Here is a 19,343-nt window from a genome sequence, read left to right on the forward strand (position 1 = left end):
GGGAGAAGGCCCAAACAGGGAGAGGCCCGCGTTTTGCAAAAAAAAAAAAAAAAACAACTCCTCAGAGACCCCTTTGGGAAGAGGGTCCCTGCCTTAGGAAGTTCACACAGGTAGTAGTATATCCCTTCTAACCAAGGTTTAGAAGTCGGCTCTTTCATTTCTTTGTCAGTGAAAGTACACTCTTTTGTCTTTGTTTTTTTTTGTTTTTGTTTTTGCGGTACGCGGGCCTCTCGCTGTTGTGGCCTCTCCCGTTGCGGAGCACAGGCTCCGGACGCGCAGGCTCAGCGGCCATGGCTCACGGGCCCAGCCGCTCCGCGGCATGTGGGATCCTCCCGGACCGGGGCATGAACCCGTGTTCCCTGCATCGGCAGGTGGAGTCTCAACCACTGCGCCACCAGGGAAGCCCCTGTCTTTGTTTTTTAAGCAAAAGTTTAAGATTCGACTCGAGTAGTCTCCGAGCTCAGCGTTCTGAGAGATAGTATAATTTCCAGTAAAATCATTATACTTATCTATTTTGGGGAGGGGGCTGGAGAGCGTATCTTAACACAAAACAGTAAATTCTTTTCTAGCAAAATTTTATTAATTTCGTAGTCCTGTGAAACCAGCTCTTACTTGCCAAGAATGTTTTGAGGCTGGGCTTTTCAGCCTAGGGTGTAGCATGGCCAGAAATCCCCCAGTCACCCCAGCAGCTCTGCTTCCAAGGAGGATACACAGGAGTTTGGGGTTTGTGTCACCAAATGGAGGGTCCCCAGGAAGTCTGGCTGCCTTGAGTGCCTCTCCTTGAAGGGTCTGCAGAGATGACAGGTTAAGGAAGCAGTTGCTTTCTGGCCAGGGGCCTCATTGCAGGGTGTTCTTGAACATTGGAGGCCTTCCTGGTGACCAGAGGGCACCAAGGCTTCTTTTCCAGAACTTGGCTTCGTCCTGGGTACAGAGCCAGCTTGTGGTACTTTTGGCCAAGGGTGTTGTGAGCCAACTTGCTTCGCCCTCCACCTTCCTGAAAGAGTTACTTCTGCCCAGGTTGTCCTCAACCTCTCCTCATAGGAAAAGGCTGATCAGGGATGCTGGGTTGGCCTTGATCGCAGACAGAACCTGTGCTCCGTCAGGCCCTGTCAAGGGCCCTGGTGCTTTGTTCTCATCGCTTCTGTCCAGTTTCACTGTTTGGCTTCCAAAGTAAACAGAACTTGCTTTCCACTCCCCTGTACCCTCAGATAGACTCTAGTGGATATATGGCAGGCAGTGGACCGGGGTCTACTCAGAGCAACAGGTTAATCACAATTTCCCAGAGTGACAAGTTTCCTAAAGATTTAAGGAGAAAAGCTTCTTTTTCTGTTAAGAGAAGCACAATTATGATAGGGAGTAAAACGTAAAAATCTACCTGAATTTTTAAGTTAAATTTGAGATGTCGAGGCAATTTTATGCTTGTTGTCAGATTTATTCTCATGGATCAGGGGTACTAAAGAGAACAAAGTTTGAGAAGCTTAGTTGTAAAGAAATAGAGAATTTTGGGAATTCATAGAGATTATGTTTGGAAATTTGTGAATTGTTTGATTGACTGTATTTTAAATAATCATTTCTTTTCTTCACCAGGAGAAAATAGTAAGTTAAACTTGATTGAATGTGATATTCTTGATTGAAACATGGCTTAATTTCATGGATATCTTTCAGTCTTCAAGTTTTAGGACTCTTCAACAGTATTGTCATTACCATTTCATGATGGAAAACCAGTTAGGTCTGAATTTGCTGTCCATGATCTTTGGTGTCACTGACCACAATTTCCTAATTGTCTTGCCTACGAGATCTCATAAAAAATATCCTGTGAGAGTAATAATAAGTAAATTACTGTTAATCCCCATAGACATTTACAAATAAGGTTCTGTTTTGCCATCGTGGTATTAGTGTGCATGCCCAGTCCCAAGAGAGATAATGGAGTATTTTAATCTCTAATAGCATTAATTTGATTTGGTACTCACTCCCCCCCCCCCAAAAAAAAAAAAAGGAAAAAAGCAGTATTGAGTTGCACTGTGGCTCTTAAGCCCTATTTGCATGTGTTAGACATGATTGAAATGTGCTAAAGGTTGAGTTTACTAGTGGAATCTCTCTTTGGACACTTCATTTTTTAGGGCTTTTATAAAAGGAATCATTAAGAACATTTATTTAAACTCCTTTAACATTGAACCTCTATGGACTAAATGTTCTCAGGATTTACCAGAAAATTTTCAGTTGAATCTGTATTGTGGTCAAATACCTAAACTGGTAGACCTGGTTGGTAAACTGGATAAACTGGCTAGTTGAATGGATTATATTAGAAGTCACCAATTTGAAACTTATTTCAATTCATATTGGCAGTTTTAAGTATCAGAGTAATTCTTTCTGTCTTAAAAAGAATGGAAAAATATTCCATTAATATGCTCAGGTCTAGATAAAAGTGATCTTTGTTATTCAGAAAAACGATATCCTCTGCTCTTTGGGATACCTTGTTGTCGAAACCTGTATTGACCTACTATTGATTTACTCAGTCAACTATTAGCCCAGTTTTTATTAAGCACTGGCTGTTAATTTATTCAGCATACATTTGTTAAGCATCTGCCATACCCTAGGTACTATGTCAGATGCTAGGGCTGAAAAGATTGAGATATCATTCCTTCCTTTAAGCAGTTTGTAGTAGAAAGAGGTGGGGAGGCCAGGGATTAGGATAGATACCCAAAATGCAAACTTAAAAAAAATTTCATTTTTAGAGCAGTTTGAAATCACAGCAGAATTGAGCGGAAGGCATGAGATTTCCTATATACATCTTACCTGCGCACACATAGCCTCTCCCATTAGCAACATTCCCCAAGAGAGTGGTACATTTGCTAAAATTGATGGACCTACGTTGACAAGTCATAATTATACATAGTCCATATTTTACATTAGGGTTCATTCTTGATGTGGTATATTCTGTGGCTTTTGACAAATGTATTAATATAATGGTGTGCGTTCATCTTTATAGTATCATACAGAGTATTTCTACTGCCCTAAAAATCTTTTGTGCTCTGCCTATTGACTGGTGCCTCCCCCCAAGCCCTTGGAAACTGCTGATGTTTTTACTGCCTCCATAGTTTTTGCCTTTTCCAGAATGTCATATAGTTGGAATCATACAGTCTGTAGCCTTTTCAGATTGGCTTCTTTCACTAAGTAATATGCATTTAAGGTTCCTCCATGTCTTTTCATGGTTTGAGAGTTCATTCTTTTTTTAAGCACTGGATAATATTCCATTGTCTGGATGTACTAATTTATCCATTTACCTGCTGAAGGACATCTTGGGTGCTTGCAAGTTTGGGCAGTTATGAATAAAGCTTCTATAAACATTTGTGTGTAGGTTTTTGTGTGGACATACATTTCAACTCCTTTGGGTAAATACCATGGAGTGCAATGGCTGGATCTTATGGTACAAGTTCCTGTTGCTCCATATCTTTGTCAGCATTAGGTGGTGTCAGTGTTGCGGATTTTGGCCATGGCAGTAGGTGTGTGGTGGTATCTCGTTTTAATTTGCTTTTCCTGGATATCATATGATGTGGAACACCTTTTTATGCCTATTACCATCTGTATACTTTGTATCTGTTGGGATCTTTGGCCCATTTTTAAATTGGATTTTTTTTTTCTTATTGTTTACTTTTAAGAGTTCTTTGTATATTTTGGGTAACAGTCCTTTATCAGCTATGTCTTTTTCATATATCTTCTCCCAGTCTTTTCATTCTATTTAACAGTGTTTTTTGCACAGCAGAAATTTTTAATTTTAATGAAGTCCAGCTTATAAATTCTTTGTTTCGTGGATCCTGCCTTTGGTGTTGTATCTAAAAAATTACTACCATACCCAAGATCATCTACATTTTCTCTGTGTTATCTTCTAGGAGTTTTATAGTTTTGTGCTTTACGTTTGGGTCTGTGATCAATTTTGAGCTGATTTTTATGTAAGGTCTGTATTTAGGTTCATATATCTGAAATTGCAATAGCACTTCGTCATACAAAACATTCCATTTTAACTCTCTTTTAATCCTAATTCTTTGAAATAGGTGGTGAAATGTCTATTTCTTGATTAAAAATAAAATATGAAATTTAGAGCAATTTAATAGGTTGTACCTGGGTACTGGGTGGTGGGCAGTAGGTTTGGAAAGATAAATATAGTCAAGCCCAATAGGCTTTGAAAGCCAGGCCAAGAAATTTTGTTATTGTTCCAGAGGAAGGTGGAGGCCAGAAGTTTTTTTTTTTTTTTTTTTGCAGTACGCGGGCCTCTCACTGTTGTGGCCTCTCCCGTTGCGGAGCACAGGCTCCGGACGCGCAGGCTCAGCGGCCATGGCTCACGGGCCCAGCCGCTCCGCGGCATGTGGGATCCTCCCGGACCGGGGCACGAACCCGTGTTCCCTGCATCGGCAGGCAGACTCTCAACCACTGCACCACCAGGGAAGCCCCAGAAGTTTATTGACAGAAGAATAATGAGGTTAGACTTTAGCTTTAGAATGTCCTACCCAGCCATGTTGCATAGGCTGGATGGGACAAAGGAGGAGTGACAGAGACTGAGAGGAGGCTATTACAGCAGTCTGGGCTGTTACAGTCTAGGTGGTCATGTGGTTTTGTGAGCAGAAAGGTAGCTGTGAAAATGAGTAGTGAGGAAACAAAGAGAGATCCATGTCCAGAAGCTGAATGGGGAGAATCTGGCAGCTTACTGATGAGGCATACAGGCTGGAGGCTGGACTCAGGGGTGCCTCTGAGGCTTCACCTTTGGTGACCAGGAGACTGGTTGTACCAGAAGGAAGAAACAGAACTGATAGAAAAGTCAAGATGATGATTGGTTTGGGAGAACTTTGAGATAAGTTAAGTGCAGGTAAGATATCCAGTCTGAGACTAAACAGACATTTGTAAAGGCGGTATTGCAAAGGATAAAGTGATTGTGGTTGAAGATCAAAGATTTAGCAATCATCCGTCCATATAATGGTGGCAGTTGAAGTAGTGATTTCCAAGCTAGAGTGGAAAAAGAGGTTTGAAAACAGAACGTTAAGAAATAGCTAGTGTTGGGGCTTCCCTGGTGGCGCAGTGGTTGAGAGTCTGCCTGCCGATGCAGGGAACACGGGTTCGTGCCCCGGTCCGGGAGGATCCCACATGCCGTGGAGCGGCTGGGCCCGTGAGCCATGGCCGCTGAGCCTGAGCATCCAGAGCCTGTGCTCCGCGACGGGAGAGGCCATAACAGTGAGAGGCCCACGTACTGCAAAAAAAAAAAAAAAAAAAAAAAAAAGAAATAGTGTTTCCCACCTAGGGTGAAACGGGGAAGAAGACACGTAATCAGAAACATAGGAGAAAATTTAGGCCACCACTTATCACAGAGGGGGAGAGTCTCAGAAAGAACAGTCATCAAAGGGAGCTGAGAGGTTAAAGAGAATGAGGCTGTTACCTTAAGTAAAAATCATTTGTTGGCCATGTGTATCGGTGACGGGGGGATGTGTTTCAGGTTATAGAAGGTGAGGCAGTGAAGTAACGAAGACAGCAGGAGTTACTTGTGAGGGACCTGGGAGGGATTAGAGATTGGCAAAATAAAAGTGGTGGAACATCTGAGGGGTAACGGACCATAAGTATGCTCTGGTGAGATGGGTGAGGAAATACAAACAGGTTAGGAAACAATTGGGATGACAGTGGGGGTCCACAGAGCAGGTCTGATGGGGTGACGGAGTGGGAGAATCGGAAGGTGAGATGGATCAGATGGAATTTCAGTTGGATGAGATCCTTCTGTGAGTGATCGCATCCCACCTTATTGATTACTGTTCCTCAGTTGAGAGAAACTCCATTTGTGAAAATGTGTTATAAATTGTAAGGCAGTGTATAAATGTGCAGTGGTACTATTCAAATCCCAGTCACTTCAGTTATACCATTTCAAAAGTGCAGTTTTTCTTTGGCTTCCTTTCTTTCTCTCCTATTTTAAATTATTAAGTGAATAGTTTTTGGCATTTATTATATACTCTTGTATCAGTTAAAGTCCTAGCAGGAAACATTTTGACACACTCAAAATGAGTAATTGAAGAAAGTTTAGTGAAGATATCATTTATAGAGGGGTGGCTAGGGTTAGGACACCAAGGAAGGGATAGTAGAGCACTAGGGACCAGCAGTATCTGGAAGGGACTGCCATGCTTAGGTGTGAAGGAACAGCTGTGGCTGTCTGTACAGAAGCTACTGGTAAAGCTGCAGTGCAGCAGGGGGACTGAAGAGGTTGGTAGGATGGGGCTGGAATAAATACCCTGTCTCCCCTTCTTTCTGTCCTCCAGTCTCTTGCAGGTGCCTCCCAGTGGCAGAGCACAACTGGAAGCCAATGGGCAAGGGGACCCAGGCGATGCCCTTTCCAGAGATCAGCCTTCTGGGGTGCAGGGAGGGGCAGAATGGAGCAGGAGAGGCAAACAGGAAAAAATTCAGTACCTGTTGCTTTTCAGCCTTCGTTCTGTCTCTTTAAGATTGTCTAAGTCTTGCACTTTTCTTAGTCATTCTGACTGGAAGAATCCTCAGGAAATTGTGTTGGCCTCCTTGAAACCAGCTGTCTCTGAGCTCATGGTTAAAGTCCAGTAATACCAGTCGTTGCTAGGCCGGTGTCATTACTCTCTGCCCTTGCTTCACTGTAAATGGTGTATTTTTCTTTTCCTTTCAGACTCATTAAAGGTTTTGTATTATGGTATAGTCCTCAGTTTACGCCCCTCCCCCTCAACTACATTTGTCACCAAAGTGAAGCGCCAGGTCTCCAGAGCCCACTCTGCCAGCTAAACAAGAAGATCAGTAGGATACTCTCCTTTGAAAAGAATTAATGTCCGAAGTTCTTCTGTGATAAAGTTATACTTATTTCCTATACACCATAAGAAATTGAATGGTGTTTAAGAAAGTTACTCCTCCACTCTGCTTTCCTCTCTTTGCCCCACCTCCCAGACAAGCAGGACACCTCCTGAGTTTTGCAAATAACTTTAATTGACTTATTAAATACAAAATGAGTCAAGTTGTAGGCCAAAGTGGACTTAGCTTTATAATTCTAGCAGTAACAGGGCTTGGAAAGAGGTATCATGGAAGATGTAATAATAGTTGTTTTTAAATGCCTTGGAAAGAACTTCAGGTGTTGTTACGTGACTTCTCCTTGAAAGATTAAAACCCTAGAGCCAGGAATTTACACAGTTTGCATTGTCTTATACTGACAAGGCAGCTAGTTAATCAGTTTTAATAGATCTTTGTTCTTCTGTGGGCTTTTTTTTTTTTTTTTTTTTTTTTTGTCATGACGGACTTTTTCACTGTTAATAGTCTCTTCCCTTTCTTAGGTGTATTGCTCCAAAAGAGAGCAAAAAGAGTTTTAAAAAGAGAAAAGGAAGGACATAGAAGAAAACTCTGATCACTGACAGATGCTTTAGTGATTTCTGTAGTGGTCAGTTTTATCACTTTATAAATGTTGGTTTGCTTTTCTGGCTTATCTATGGAAGACTAGTCCATAGCAGAAATTGAAGGACAGTTTCGAGTTTCACCAATTTACTTACTCAGTATTTATCCTAACTTCAAAGTAAATTAATGTGAAGAGATACTAATGATTCCTTGAAATACATTTGAGTACTGTTAATTTTAAAATTTAGAGTTTACCAGGAAAAATTCTTTAAAATTTGGAAAGATCACAAGGTAAAAAATAAGCTTTTATTAAACCTAAAGACTTCAGAATGTTAAGGTAAAGCATTTTATTAGTTTAAACTATTTTTTAAAATACGAATTTAAAAATATTTTTATCAGTCTCAAAGTTACTTTAAAATCCTCTGCTGCCACCAAACTCAGTTCTGATTTCAAAAATTAATTTTTTTGAATTCTGAAGTTTAAATTTGTGTAGACTTTTTCAGTGTGAGCATGTCTAAGTTTATTTTTATACATGACTAAAAACACCATTTTCCTTAACCTGTCAGCAACTCAGTTGAGCAGACTACATTGTTCAGTATCTTGTCTGACATGAGGAAGCAGTCCAAAAAGAAGGATAGCACAAATTGGTGCCACACTTCGAAAGAGACATTTTTCCCCAAGCTAATTCATCCAGTTCAGTTAACTTTTTTTTTTCCCACTTAAGGACAGATCAAAAAAAGCAGCTGTGAATGACTGAGTTGGTCATGTATTTCACACGTCAGTTTGTGAATATAAAGCTGAACACAGGGGCGGGGTTCTGCCTTTAGATTCCAGACAATGGCCAGCACCAGAGCCCTGGCCTCAGATCGCTGCACTGGGCTGCTGGAGAGTGTGGGCGAGCTTAAGGTACACTCAGGTACAATGGCAAAGAGCTGGGGCTCGCCGTGTTCCACACCCCTTTCCCTCACAGCTGTGACCATTCTTGAGAATTCTCAGACACTTCGCAGGTTGTCACTGAGTTTCACTTTAGCCCCATAGGCTGAAGACGTTGGATAGTACATATGGTTAGGTTCGTGATTTTGATAAAATTTTTGTCCTAAATGTCTGTTCCTTCAAAACTCTTATTACAATTAATATAATACCAGCGTTTCTATTTTTCAGTTCAATAATTTCTTCCTGAGACATATAATGAAATTTATACAGTCATAATACTGTTTATTCTTCAAGGATGTGATAGGATAGATATGAAACATCTAAATAACATTTATGAAAGATTAAATTTGTCAAAAATGGCCTGTTGCTCTATGGATCAGCTCTTAAGAGCCTCATCTTCTGCATGACAACCCTTCAGGGGCTCCTTCCCATCCCGCTGCCTGTGTGCCAGTCTGCTCTGTGTCCTGCAGTGGCACCGCTGTCCGGCAGCCCCAGACAGCATGTGTCTTCAGAGCCCTCTTTCTCTGGCCTGCCGAACCTAACCGTCATGTAATTTTAAGTTCTGCTTTTTCTTTGACTTAGTAGACCTTCCTTGACTAATGCTGCGATAGAACGTTTCCTTCCTCTGGGTGGTCTAAGAATTGAACTCTCAGGGGTGCTCTCCCCCTACAAGGGCACCTCTCCTGTGTGCTTACTCAAAACATCAGATTAATCCACGCGTCCTGTGTGTTCAGGGCTTCAGCAGTGCGGCCTGTGCTCACTAGGTAGATCTATGAGCAGAAAACAGGGCTAGGACTGTGTCACCTCCAACCCTCATCCACTGGACAACCTCACACAAGCTACCTAACCTCTCTGTGATTCATTTCCTTCTTTTGAAAATGAAGATCATACCTACCTTAAGGGTTACGAAGATTAAATGAGTTAATTTTGGTAAAGTGCTTAGCACAGTATCTGGCACTTTCTAAGTGCTATGCAGATGTTTATTAAATAAAATAATTTACTGAACATGTTCTGTCTGTTAACCACTGTGCTGAGTGTTTTACATGTGCTCAACTCATTTAATCTTCCCGGTAGTCTTACATGGTAGATCCTGTTACCATCCCCATTTTACAGAGGAAGGAACCCAGACACACTCAAAGGCAAGTAAGTAGAGGGCAGAACCAGGATTTGAGTTCACACCACCTGGTTCCAGGGCCCTGAAGCACTTTTCTGCCTGTAACCAGTAAGGTGTGCCGTTACACTGAATGAAAATCAGTTTGTCCTCGAGAATGTCACAGTCGGATGGAGAGAGATGCAGCAGAATGCGTTTCTTGACCTATTAGAGAGCAACATGCTATGAGATCACAGGGCAAGAGAAAGTAGTCCCACTGGTCTCTGATGTTGACCTCCTTGGACTGAGAATCAGGGAGGCTGAGAACTGTGCGTGTTATCAGCTGCTCCCCCGGCACTCTAGACCTAGGGGTACCACATGATAATGTATTTTGGGTTTGTATTTGTTTTCTTTTAAGCCACTTTTCTGTCAGGCTTTTGAGACTTTGCCAGTACAGTGACTCTAGTCTGGGACCATACAGAACACCGTAAAGACAGTGAGGTGCAGGGAATGAGAAAATGTGTCAGCCGAGTCGGCCTGTAAATGGTGCATCGTAGGTATTTAAAACATGTTTCAATCTTCCCTACCATGTCACCCAGCTCTACTGAAATACCAGATTTATCCACAGGAGTTCTAGGTAGAAAAGGTCAGCAACCGGTTCTGGAAGCTAGTACTACAAATCTTAGTCATAACAAATGAAACCTTGGATATGTGAGAAATTCTCTTGAGGTGGTTGTACATGCCTGCATGCCCTGTAGATTTACAGCTGGGGATATGTACTTGTAATAATGGATACTTTTCAGTGTCCAGACTTTTTGTGCATACAGTCAAAAGTTTTAAAAGTGAATTTCTTCAAAGGATTCCAGTTATTTGGCTGATAAAGCACAGATAATGAAAAAATATATTTTACAGTTAAGTCTTTTTTTTGGGGGGGGGGGGGGGGGAATAAAAAGGTTCCTAGGACAGTAATGCTTTGTAGAGGTTCTAATGGCTAATACTCTTAAGTGCCGGGTAAAAATTAAACTTGAATAGCAACGATGAAATATTTACTCACCAGATGGCTTTGAAGTTTAGCTTCTTTTTGGTTCCAGTCCCCTTCCTAATGGACATGTTTCAAAGAAGAAAACGATTATAGCATTCAGCTGTGATGTTTTCGTCCTCTGTGCATGCAAGAAATCCATTTTGTTTTGGTCCATTTGGGTATTTAAATTTTGAAGACCAGCTACTTAGAAATTCATTAATGACAGAAATGGTTCACACAGCTCCGAATTCATTCTCCTTGATAGGATAACATTTAAAGGTTATTTTTTCTAATAGCTATAGAAATAATTGTTTTAAAAGACTGCTTCAACTCTTTTAGTCTACAGTCTTCCCAACCTAAATTTATTTAAGTCTCTATAGTTTTATATCAGAAGCCCTAAGGTAAGTGAGTGTGTGTATATAAAATGAATAATAACATTATAGAATTTACTTTTATAAAACATCTTACTAGGTAAAATCGCTTATATTTAAAGATGTTTAGAAAGTACATGTTAGAGGTACAGTTCTTCAGTTCTAATAATACTGAAGGGTTTTCCTTCAAAGTTTAAAATTGTAGCTGCTTTAGAATGTTTAGTAAATATTGTTTTTCTTTTACATCCTGGATTAAATTTCACTCACTCAGGTAATATAGGAGTTAAGAAATTGTTATTGCAGTGTTGGTTAAAATGTTCTGTTTTTATGTTTCCTCCCACATGTACTATGATACGCTTTTAACATTTATGTTTGCCTTTTATTGCTCAGTTTTCATATGAATCCGACAAGTAATGAAGACCTCAGGAAAATCCCGGTAAGTTGCAGAGGGGGTTAGAGAATTACCAAAAACCAAGCGACAAGCTGTCTTTCTGTCTGGGGCACATTTCTAAAAAAGGCCTCCGTCTCCTTGAATCCCTCAGTTATCCACAGATTATAGCTTAGTATGATGATTTAGGGAGAAAGAAAAACAGCAAAATTCAAACTTTATCTTTAATATACCATAGGGTGTGACTTATGTATGATCTATGGAAGTGTACGCAAACATAGTTATAATTGAAGCCAATTTAGAATATACAGGTTTTGTTTGCAGACTGTTTAAAAATCGATATGAAAGCTGTATGTCAGGTCAACATTATAGTTGTGAAATAAGAGCATGTGGAGAAAGCTGGCATTTTGTTACTGTTGTTGTAAATCAGGTTGAGGGGAGAATAAACCTGCTTGTGAACATTTAACAGTAGGAAGAGCTTCCTGGCCAGAGACCCATTTAACCAGGAGTGTGTGTGAAAGATCCTTTAGGACACTTACATTCCAAGTCAGAACAAAACCAAATATATTAACAGGCTTCCTAGCGACCAGCCAAATTAGCTCACATATTTTGCAAGGATTATTCAGATATCTTAACTTCATTTCATTGTTATTTGAAGTCCAGTTTTCGACCTCTGTTCCGAGGTCCGGTACATCTTCAGTCTATTCTAAATACTATACTAAGCCTAGAGAGAATAAGTTGCTTTACAAAAATATGGGCACATGTCTTGGTAGGAAACTAAATTCTCACTGAATAACAGAAATAGAGCCTTTATTCCAAGAGGCTGGTGGTTGCTGTTTGAACCATCTGTCCTTAATGTGTGTGATCCAGATGTGTAATAATTTTTCGAAGCAATAGCATATCACAATCTTCTATGGTGCGATAGGCTAAGAAACCATGGTGTTGTGTAAACCATTCTAAATGCAGTCATTTGTCTTTAAAATGGTAGAAAACACTATAGAGGCAGAGGACTTTGTACTGTGTTTTTGCTGTTTTAATGTACATGATGTGTACGTTTTGATGTTTCATAAATACTCAAGTCTTTATATTATGGCAGACTGGCGAGAAACGTCAGAATATATGGAGTCAGCCTTTGATCAGATAGTAAAATGAATTCTATCAGGCGGTTACTTAATCTCAAACAAAATGCGACATCAAAAAATCGATTTAATGTGCAGCTATTGTTTATTAAGTAACCTTAATTACAATTTCTATGTGCTTGTAAATGTACTTTTCCAAATCTTGTAATTTATTGCTGTAAAAGCATCCTTAGAATTCTTTAAAGAAATAAAATGTGAAAATTGTTTTAGTTCAGGGATTTAAAGGTGATAAAAGAATCCTTGATGTGTGATTATTTTTCTCTGGAATACTAACTATTCTAAATGACAGTTAAAGGATTACTAGGTGTTGTTAATTTACTGCAAGATACAATTAAGAGGAGAAAGCTCATCCTCATACTGATCGTTATAGAAAAAAAGTATTTGAACAAGTTTTATGTTGAAGATTATAAGATGTTTGAAGTAATTTACCTTACGTTCTTTAATAATAGCTGTCCACCAAGTTATATTTTTTTCCCTTCTGGACATAGTATTTTGTAATTAAGTTTGTATGTCTTATATGCTAGTGCCAACACCTGTCTGTGAAAGCAGTGTTTAAACAGGAGCAGTAGCCAGTTGAAAGGGCAGTGTGAGCTCTTTAAGGCCTAATTAAGAACTGAAAGGGAGATGAAGGGAGTAGCACAAAAGATGTGAAAGTAGCTGAGATGATATTCCCAGAGCAAAGTTCCTCATTAGAACAATAATGAGATGATCAGAGAATGCCAAGCCTTCATCTTATCTCTCTCTCTCTCCTCTAGTTGCCTTGGATGTCAGTTAGTACCCCACCAATATTTGGTTACCAGGACAACCTTTCTTTAAATCTTCAGTTATTTTGAGTCTTGATAATTTGCTTTTGTTGAAATTTAAATATTGTAAAAAATATACATTTCCTAGTTTAAAAGGCTAGACTGTGAGTAAAGTAAAAATAGATCACTAGTAATTCTCAAAGTATTTTGCACAACTGTTATTTAAAATTCCAGTTAGACAACTTAATGTAATAATTCTCTTCACTCACCCAACTCTTATTTTCTTATATCTGCATATGGAAATTTTTAACAGAGTTTGGGTAGGAATGAAAAAGGATTGGTTATGAAACGGGAAGAGAGAAGAAAAATTTACATTAAATTTCAATATAAGAAGACATCTTAAAAACATATGTGCCATCTATATGGAGTGCTAGAGGAAAAACTATTGAGTACTTAGGAGTCCCATGTTAGGTTATTTGAGTCTTTACCAGTTTGGAGATTTCTCAATTTTAGTTTTTCTAAGAATAGTATTAAAAGTATCTTCTGAAAAAATAATTCATTTTTATATTTGCCTGAGAGTTTTCCTCTTTAAGCAAAATAATTTTTGTAACCAGAAAATATTTTAATTTCCTACTGTATTTAGTTAATATTAATCTTTATTTTATTTGGAATTATATCAACAAACAGAAGGATAGATGTATTTATTGAGTATATTAGTCCATTTAAGAATCTTATGCCTAAAATTAGAAGGTTTACATGATTTTCAAATATGGGATAAAATGTGGAACTAAGCATAAAACTGTTTTTAATTATTTTATATTCTTTTCCAGAATATAGTTTATAGTACATGTGTTTCTAAGATGTTTTTTTGCATAAAAACTTGATGCAGAAATTTGGGGTAAATTTTTCACATAAAAGGACAAATGGAAAATTTATTGAAAAGGTCAGAACTGTATTTCCAAGAAATCTGCTTATCCATAAGTATTAGATGGTTGTGAGGGGGAAAAATAAGCCAAATAATGGATTTGTATATTCTAGATTATGGCTTATATCTTAAGTGTTGAACAATATTGTGGGATAATAATTGATTATTTTGAGAGATTAAATTTTAGATTGATTTGTATCATGGCATTAATTTAAACTCCTTATATCAAAATAAGAATTTTTTGACATGTCTTTCATCCTCATTGTCTGTAGAGAAATGTTAAAAAATTATTTTAACTACATTCTCTGCTAGCACTGGTATAGTGTTAAATGTAACAATATAAATGATTTTCTAACTGCATATTATCACTTAATTAGTTTGGAGAAATCAGTTCATATATGTATAATTTGCTTAAGAGAGGCCCAGTCTGATGCTCTTGTTATGTTAAATTAAGAAAAAAGGTAAAACAGTCAATTGGTAATGAATCCCATTTAGTTTAATTTCATTAATCCCTGCAGTTCTCACAAGAACTGCTATTTTTCAGTAAATACTGTATTAGAAAAATTAAATCACATTAGTTGGACATAATCACTTTTTTAGAATGCAGTTCTGAAAAACCTCTTTGCAGACCAGGAAATGTTAGAGTTGAAAGGGACCTTAGAGAACATCTCATTTATCAGAGAAGGAAAGTGAGACTTAGGTGGGTTTCAGTCTCAAATTTGTGCAGAATTACTTAGGTTAAAGTAAGAAATTTTAGCTTATTTTTAATTAATGTTTAAAATATACTTAGCTCTATGGTTTGGCTTATCTTTTCTATAGAAACCTGCTGCGTATAATAAATGTCAGTAGGAATGTGTTTAGGAAAATCTAAGTTTTGTATCTCTAGACTACTTATGACCAATTAAACTAGTAAATATGTGTGTATACTTATTCTAACAAAAAGTTAATTGATCTGAAAGAGAAGAGAATAAAAAGTAAACCAACACGTATCTCCAGAATTGTCCTTTAGTTGTCGTAAAACAATATTCTGAAATGTTTTGGGGGACAAAGGTAATCTAATTCATAAAGTTGTATCTATACCCAGTTTCTAATGGTAAAATGAGTCATGTTTAAACTTCCTTTTAGCATCCTCTCTATTCTGTTAATCTAGTAGAGGCTCCTCCTAACTTTTGTCTTTACTATTTAAATAGCTTTGTAACTAATCGCGGTCCCTCTAAATGATCTTACCCACTGCTGCCATTTTCCTAAAACTTAGCTTTAATCATCTTTCCTCTGTTTAGAAACCTTCAATGGGCTTTCTGTTTCCCATAGCACTAAGTGTGATAGCATCAGACATCCTTGATGGTCTGTTTGGAACCCACTGTTTCAGCCTCTCTCTCTGTGCCCTGTCCTGAACCTTACTTCCCAGCCGTGCTCCACTGATCACCTTTATTAGCCACTGTGCCTTGAACCTTGCTTCCTCCTTTGAACAAGCAGAGCCACTGCTTGAGGTGCCCATTACGCATTTCTGCCTGGCAAAATCTTTGAAGGCCTAGTGCAAGCTATATCTTCTCTGCAAAACCTGAGAGATTCTATGGATTGGAGAAGTTTTCAGCCAGGAATATTGTTTTGCCTTTATCCTAGAGAAGGGAGTGTGCTTGGGTAACACAAGCATCAAATTGGTATCTGTGTTCTAGCTTGTTTCTCTGGTGCAGCAAAGTCATGGGGCCTGGCAAGGAGGGGACAAAAAGTTACACTTTGGCTTTACTGATGAAAACTCCTGGATGCATAGCAAATTAAAATAGATCCTGAAAATGAATACAGACAAATTTATTCTTATGACAAAAAAGGAAAAAAAAGACCTTTCTACGTTCACCAGTCCTCGTTCTCCGTCCTCCACTGAATAGATTAGATACTATTAGTCCTTAAGAGCAAGGCCAATTTCCTCAGTATTTTAATTTATTTTCTTTAAAGCCAAATGGAAATGTTTGAAAAGAAAGTGATGAAAACCATTTTAAGTTGTTGAATGTAGTGATAGAACTATGTATAAGAAGGCATAAAGATTGCTACTTTATATTTTGGCATTATATTTTAGATAATGAAACATCTAAATATGCACTTTAAATAGATGATGTTACAGTGCCTTTTTGATTAAATTTCTGAGAAATATTTTTCTTTTAATATTAGGATGCTTTGTAATAAAAATGAATTGAATCAATGCCTTTTTTTTGGTTTATGTTTGTACCTTTGTGTTAAGAGAATTTTCACCAATAGAATGAGGTTAAACAAAATAAAGTAAGTGAAATGGGAGAGAATGCAGATATACTAATCTTAAGTGTTAGCATGACTGTAGTTGAACTCCTCTTGAGTTTCCTGACAACCAAGGCAAAAAGGGAAATAAAATAAATTGTATAGGTATTAGTACTAGGAGGAGAAAATAGACTAGTTACTCAGAGGAGAAAAGGTTCTATTTGCCTATAAGTTAAAACAGTAGTTACTCCCATGGAGCTTCTTATAAAGGATGCTCATGGATTTAGTTCTGAATGCCATCAACATTTCATAGCAAACTGGAGAAGCAGAGTTGATATTGCTGTTTCTTATAACCATCTTCAATAAAAAGGCAAAGGCATAACATTAAACTACAGTTCAGCGGAAGCAATTCCATGAGGACTAAACTAATATCCAAATGTATAGTTTTCAATAGCTTCTTATATTTCCTAAAGTTAATTCTTACAGATCTTTTGATTTTGTCTCTTTTAATTATGTTTATTATTGAGCATTTTATCTCTTAACTTAATCTTAAATTACGTGGTCAGTTTCTTATATTTAAGAATTTAGAGTTGTAATCAAGGCTTTGGTGTATCTGCTTTAGTCCTTTCCTCAGAACTGGCTAGCCATTCTGTGAACTGTCACACTGGTTCTAGCCAAGGATAGAGAAGAGTTTGACGAAGGTTTGAAACAGTTGAACTTCAGAATAACTCATAATTTGCCCCTGATGTGCTGTCTATTAAAGTAACCGTCTTTATCCTACTCTAGGACAGCAACCCTTTTGATGCCACTGCAGGCTATCGTAGTCTCACCTACGAGGAGGTACTGCAGGAGCTGGTAAAACACAAAGAGCTCCTTAGGAGGAAAGACTCTCACATCCGGGAGCTGGAGGACTACATCGACAACCTCCTCGTAAGGGTGATGGAGGAGACGCCCAGCATTCTCAGAGTGCCGTACGAACCATCCAGGAAAGCTGGCAAGTTCTCCACTAGTTCATAAGCCAGTGGTACTGCATTTATAATTGGGGGAAAAAGAAAGGAAGAAAGAGAGAAAAAATAGGAGAAACGCTCGTTACTGAGAGAGACCACACTACCAGGTTTCATTCCATACCCTCCTTCATTGTGAAGACCTGTTTCACCTGTAAATATTAGCAGGGACTATCAAGAGAGACCTTTGAAGTGAGCTAAATAATTTAAACCCTTAAAGTGAAGATGGGCCAGATTCTCGTGAACAAGCAGTTCCTTAGGATTCACTTAGGTGCTGGTGCCGGCCCACTAATCTGCCATAGGCCCAAGAGTATCTTCAGAAGTACATGACTTATTCCTCAGGAACAGATTTCTCATCAAGCAGAATTGATACTGTGGTTGGTTTCTCAGAAGTCAATTTGTACAGATTTAGCTGCAGGAATACTGCTCATTATAAACACTACTAAAAAAAAAGTTCATATTTTATATACATATATGTACATGAATAATCTCTTCATGTATCTTTGTATATAAAATACATGCATATACCTCATATATACATGTGTTTTTAGAACATTTAAAGACAACTAGTTGCCTCTAAAACTAGGATACCAATTAGGATTTCTTAATTTGAAAATATATGTGTGCTCTGTCAATGCAAAACAAATCGTCATTGCTACTATAACGGTTTGTTACACAGAAGCTGCTTCAAATCACGCTTGACTATGTGAACCTTGGTTTCAAAATAAGCTGCTACTATATATTATTCCAGCATCAAATCTTTTCTCTTTTTCCAAAAGTAATGATCTAAAGCCCCTTTTTAAAGAACGATGTATTTTAGGAAACTTCATTAACCTTGCAACAGCATGAATTTCTTGAACTAATTTTTTATCTTAATATTTGAGTTTTGTTTGAGCTATAAGCAGAAGATAAGCAAGTGTGATTTGTTGAGATTCTGAATGTCTTTAAAATATTCAGTACTAGCAAAGAAAATATTAGGAAGTTATATCTGAAGATAATTTGGAGGGGGGGGAAAGTAGGTGATCATTCTAATGCCTGATAACCCAAAGCAATGAACAAATTCTAGGAATGAAGAATTAGGCTCGGTTTCAAGTTACATAAATAATGGAACAGATGGTTGCATTTGGTTTCTGAACCAAAATAAGAGTTACTAAAGGAGGGCTGAGTTTTTAGAGTAGATCTTTACTAGCACGACATTTTACACTATTCTACAGCCACCCTGTAAGAATAAATCAGTATTACAAAATTGTGTCAGCATTGTTTTTAAGTCTGCTCCCAAAAATGTTGACTACTATCATGAATTTTCATACAGAATTAGTCTTTAAAGTGAAAATGATATAAAAATATTACTAATCATCTGCTGATTTTTTAACTTTAAAAGTCTGAAGTACATACTATGAAATACTGAATCTGTGTTTTCTAAAGGAAATTTAAGATGAAAAATTCACCTGTATATGGAGACATATCTTCCCCAATCTTTTACCAAATGCATTTCTGTCTAATATTTATCTCTACTAAGACTTCATTGAGAGTTAAATACAAAGTGCATATAATAGTTTTGCTCAGTTTAATATTTTGAATCAGATAATACTTGGCCAAGCTTATGTTCACAAGCTAAAATCCCTTATTATTTGTATTTTTCTGAGTTTCTTCAGTTTTTCTATGAGAGCATAAATTTTGAAATTCTGAAAATTTTTCTGAAATACAAAAAATTAAATAATTTTTAATAGGAGACAAGGAGAAATAGCTTTCACTGACTTTTTCCTCCACTTCTAAATTTCTGTAATAAACCTCACAATCTGGTATAGAATTTTATTTTCCCATTTGAGGTCTTGGTAGTTCTTTTTAACATGGTGCCATTTTTAGTTAACATTTATTAAATGTTGCACAATTCTTAGTATTTGTTTTTTCTGTTGTTAGTATAACTGAGGCTCTTCTTACACTTTTAAAAGTACTAAAATCCATGTGTTTGCAGTATTATGACATTATCTACAGATATTTTAATATGCTTTGGCCAAATTTACTCTTTATGGAATGAACCATGATGCCAGTGTTGTACTGGGGATATGTTTTATGTAAATAGAGCTCATGAAAAAGTATGGTTAAGGGACTGCCATTCTTTTTAT

General features: G+C 37.7%; 1 protein-coding gene across 1 annotated transcript in view; it reads left to right on the forward strand.

The window, feature by feature from the left end:
- Positions 1-17,994, forward strand: part of RAB11FIP2 (RAB11 family interacting protein 2) — a 38,013-nt gene extending 20,019 nt beyond the window's left edge. Inside the window, exons 4-5 of the mRNA XM_007469586.1 lie at positions 11,180-11,225; positions 17,000-17,994. Of these exons, the coding sequence (XP_007469648.1) occupies positions 11,180-11,225; positions 17,000-17,230 (277 nt within the window). The 3' untranslated portion in view covers positions 17,231-17,994. The remainder of the gene's footprint in view (positions 1-11,179; positions 11,226-16,999) is intronic.
- The last annotated feature ends 1,349 nt before the right edge of the window (positions 17,995-19,343 follow it).

This window comes from Lipotes vexillifer, unplaced genomic scaffold (assembly GCF_000442215.2).
Source record: "Lipotes vexillifer unplaced genomic scaffold, Lipotes_vexillifer_v1.1 scaffold240, whole genome shotgun sequence".
In the NCBI taxonomy this organism is placed as follows: domain Eukaryota; kingdom Metazoa; phylum Chordata; class Mammalia; order Artiodactyla; family Lipotidae; genus Lipotes; species Lipotes vexillifer.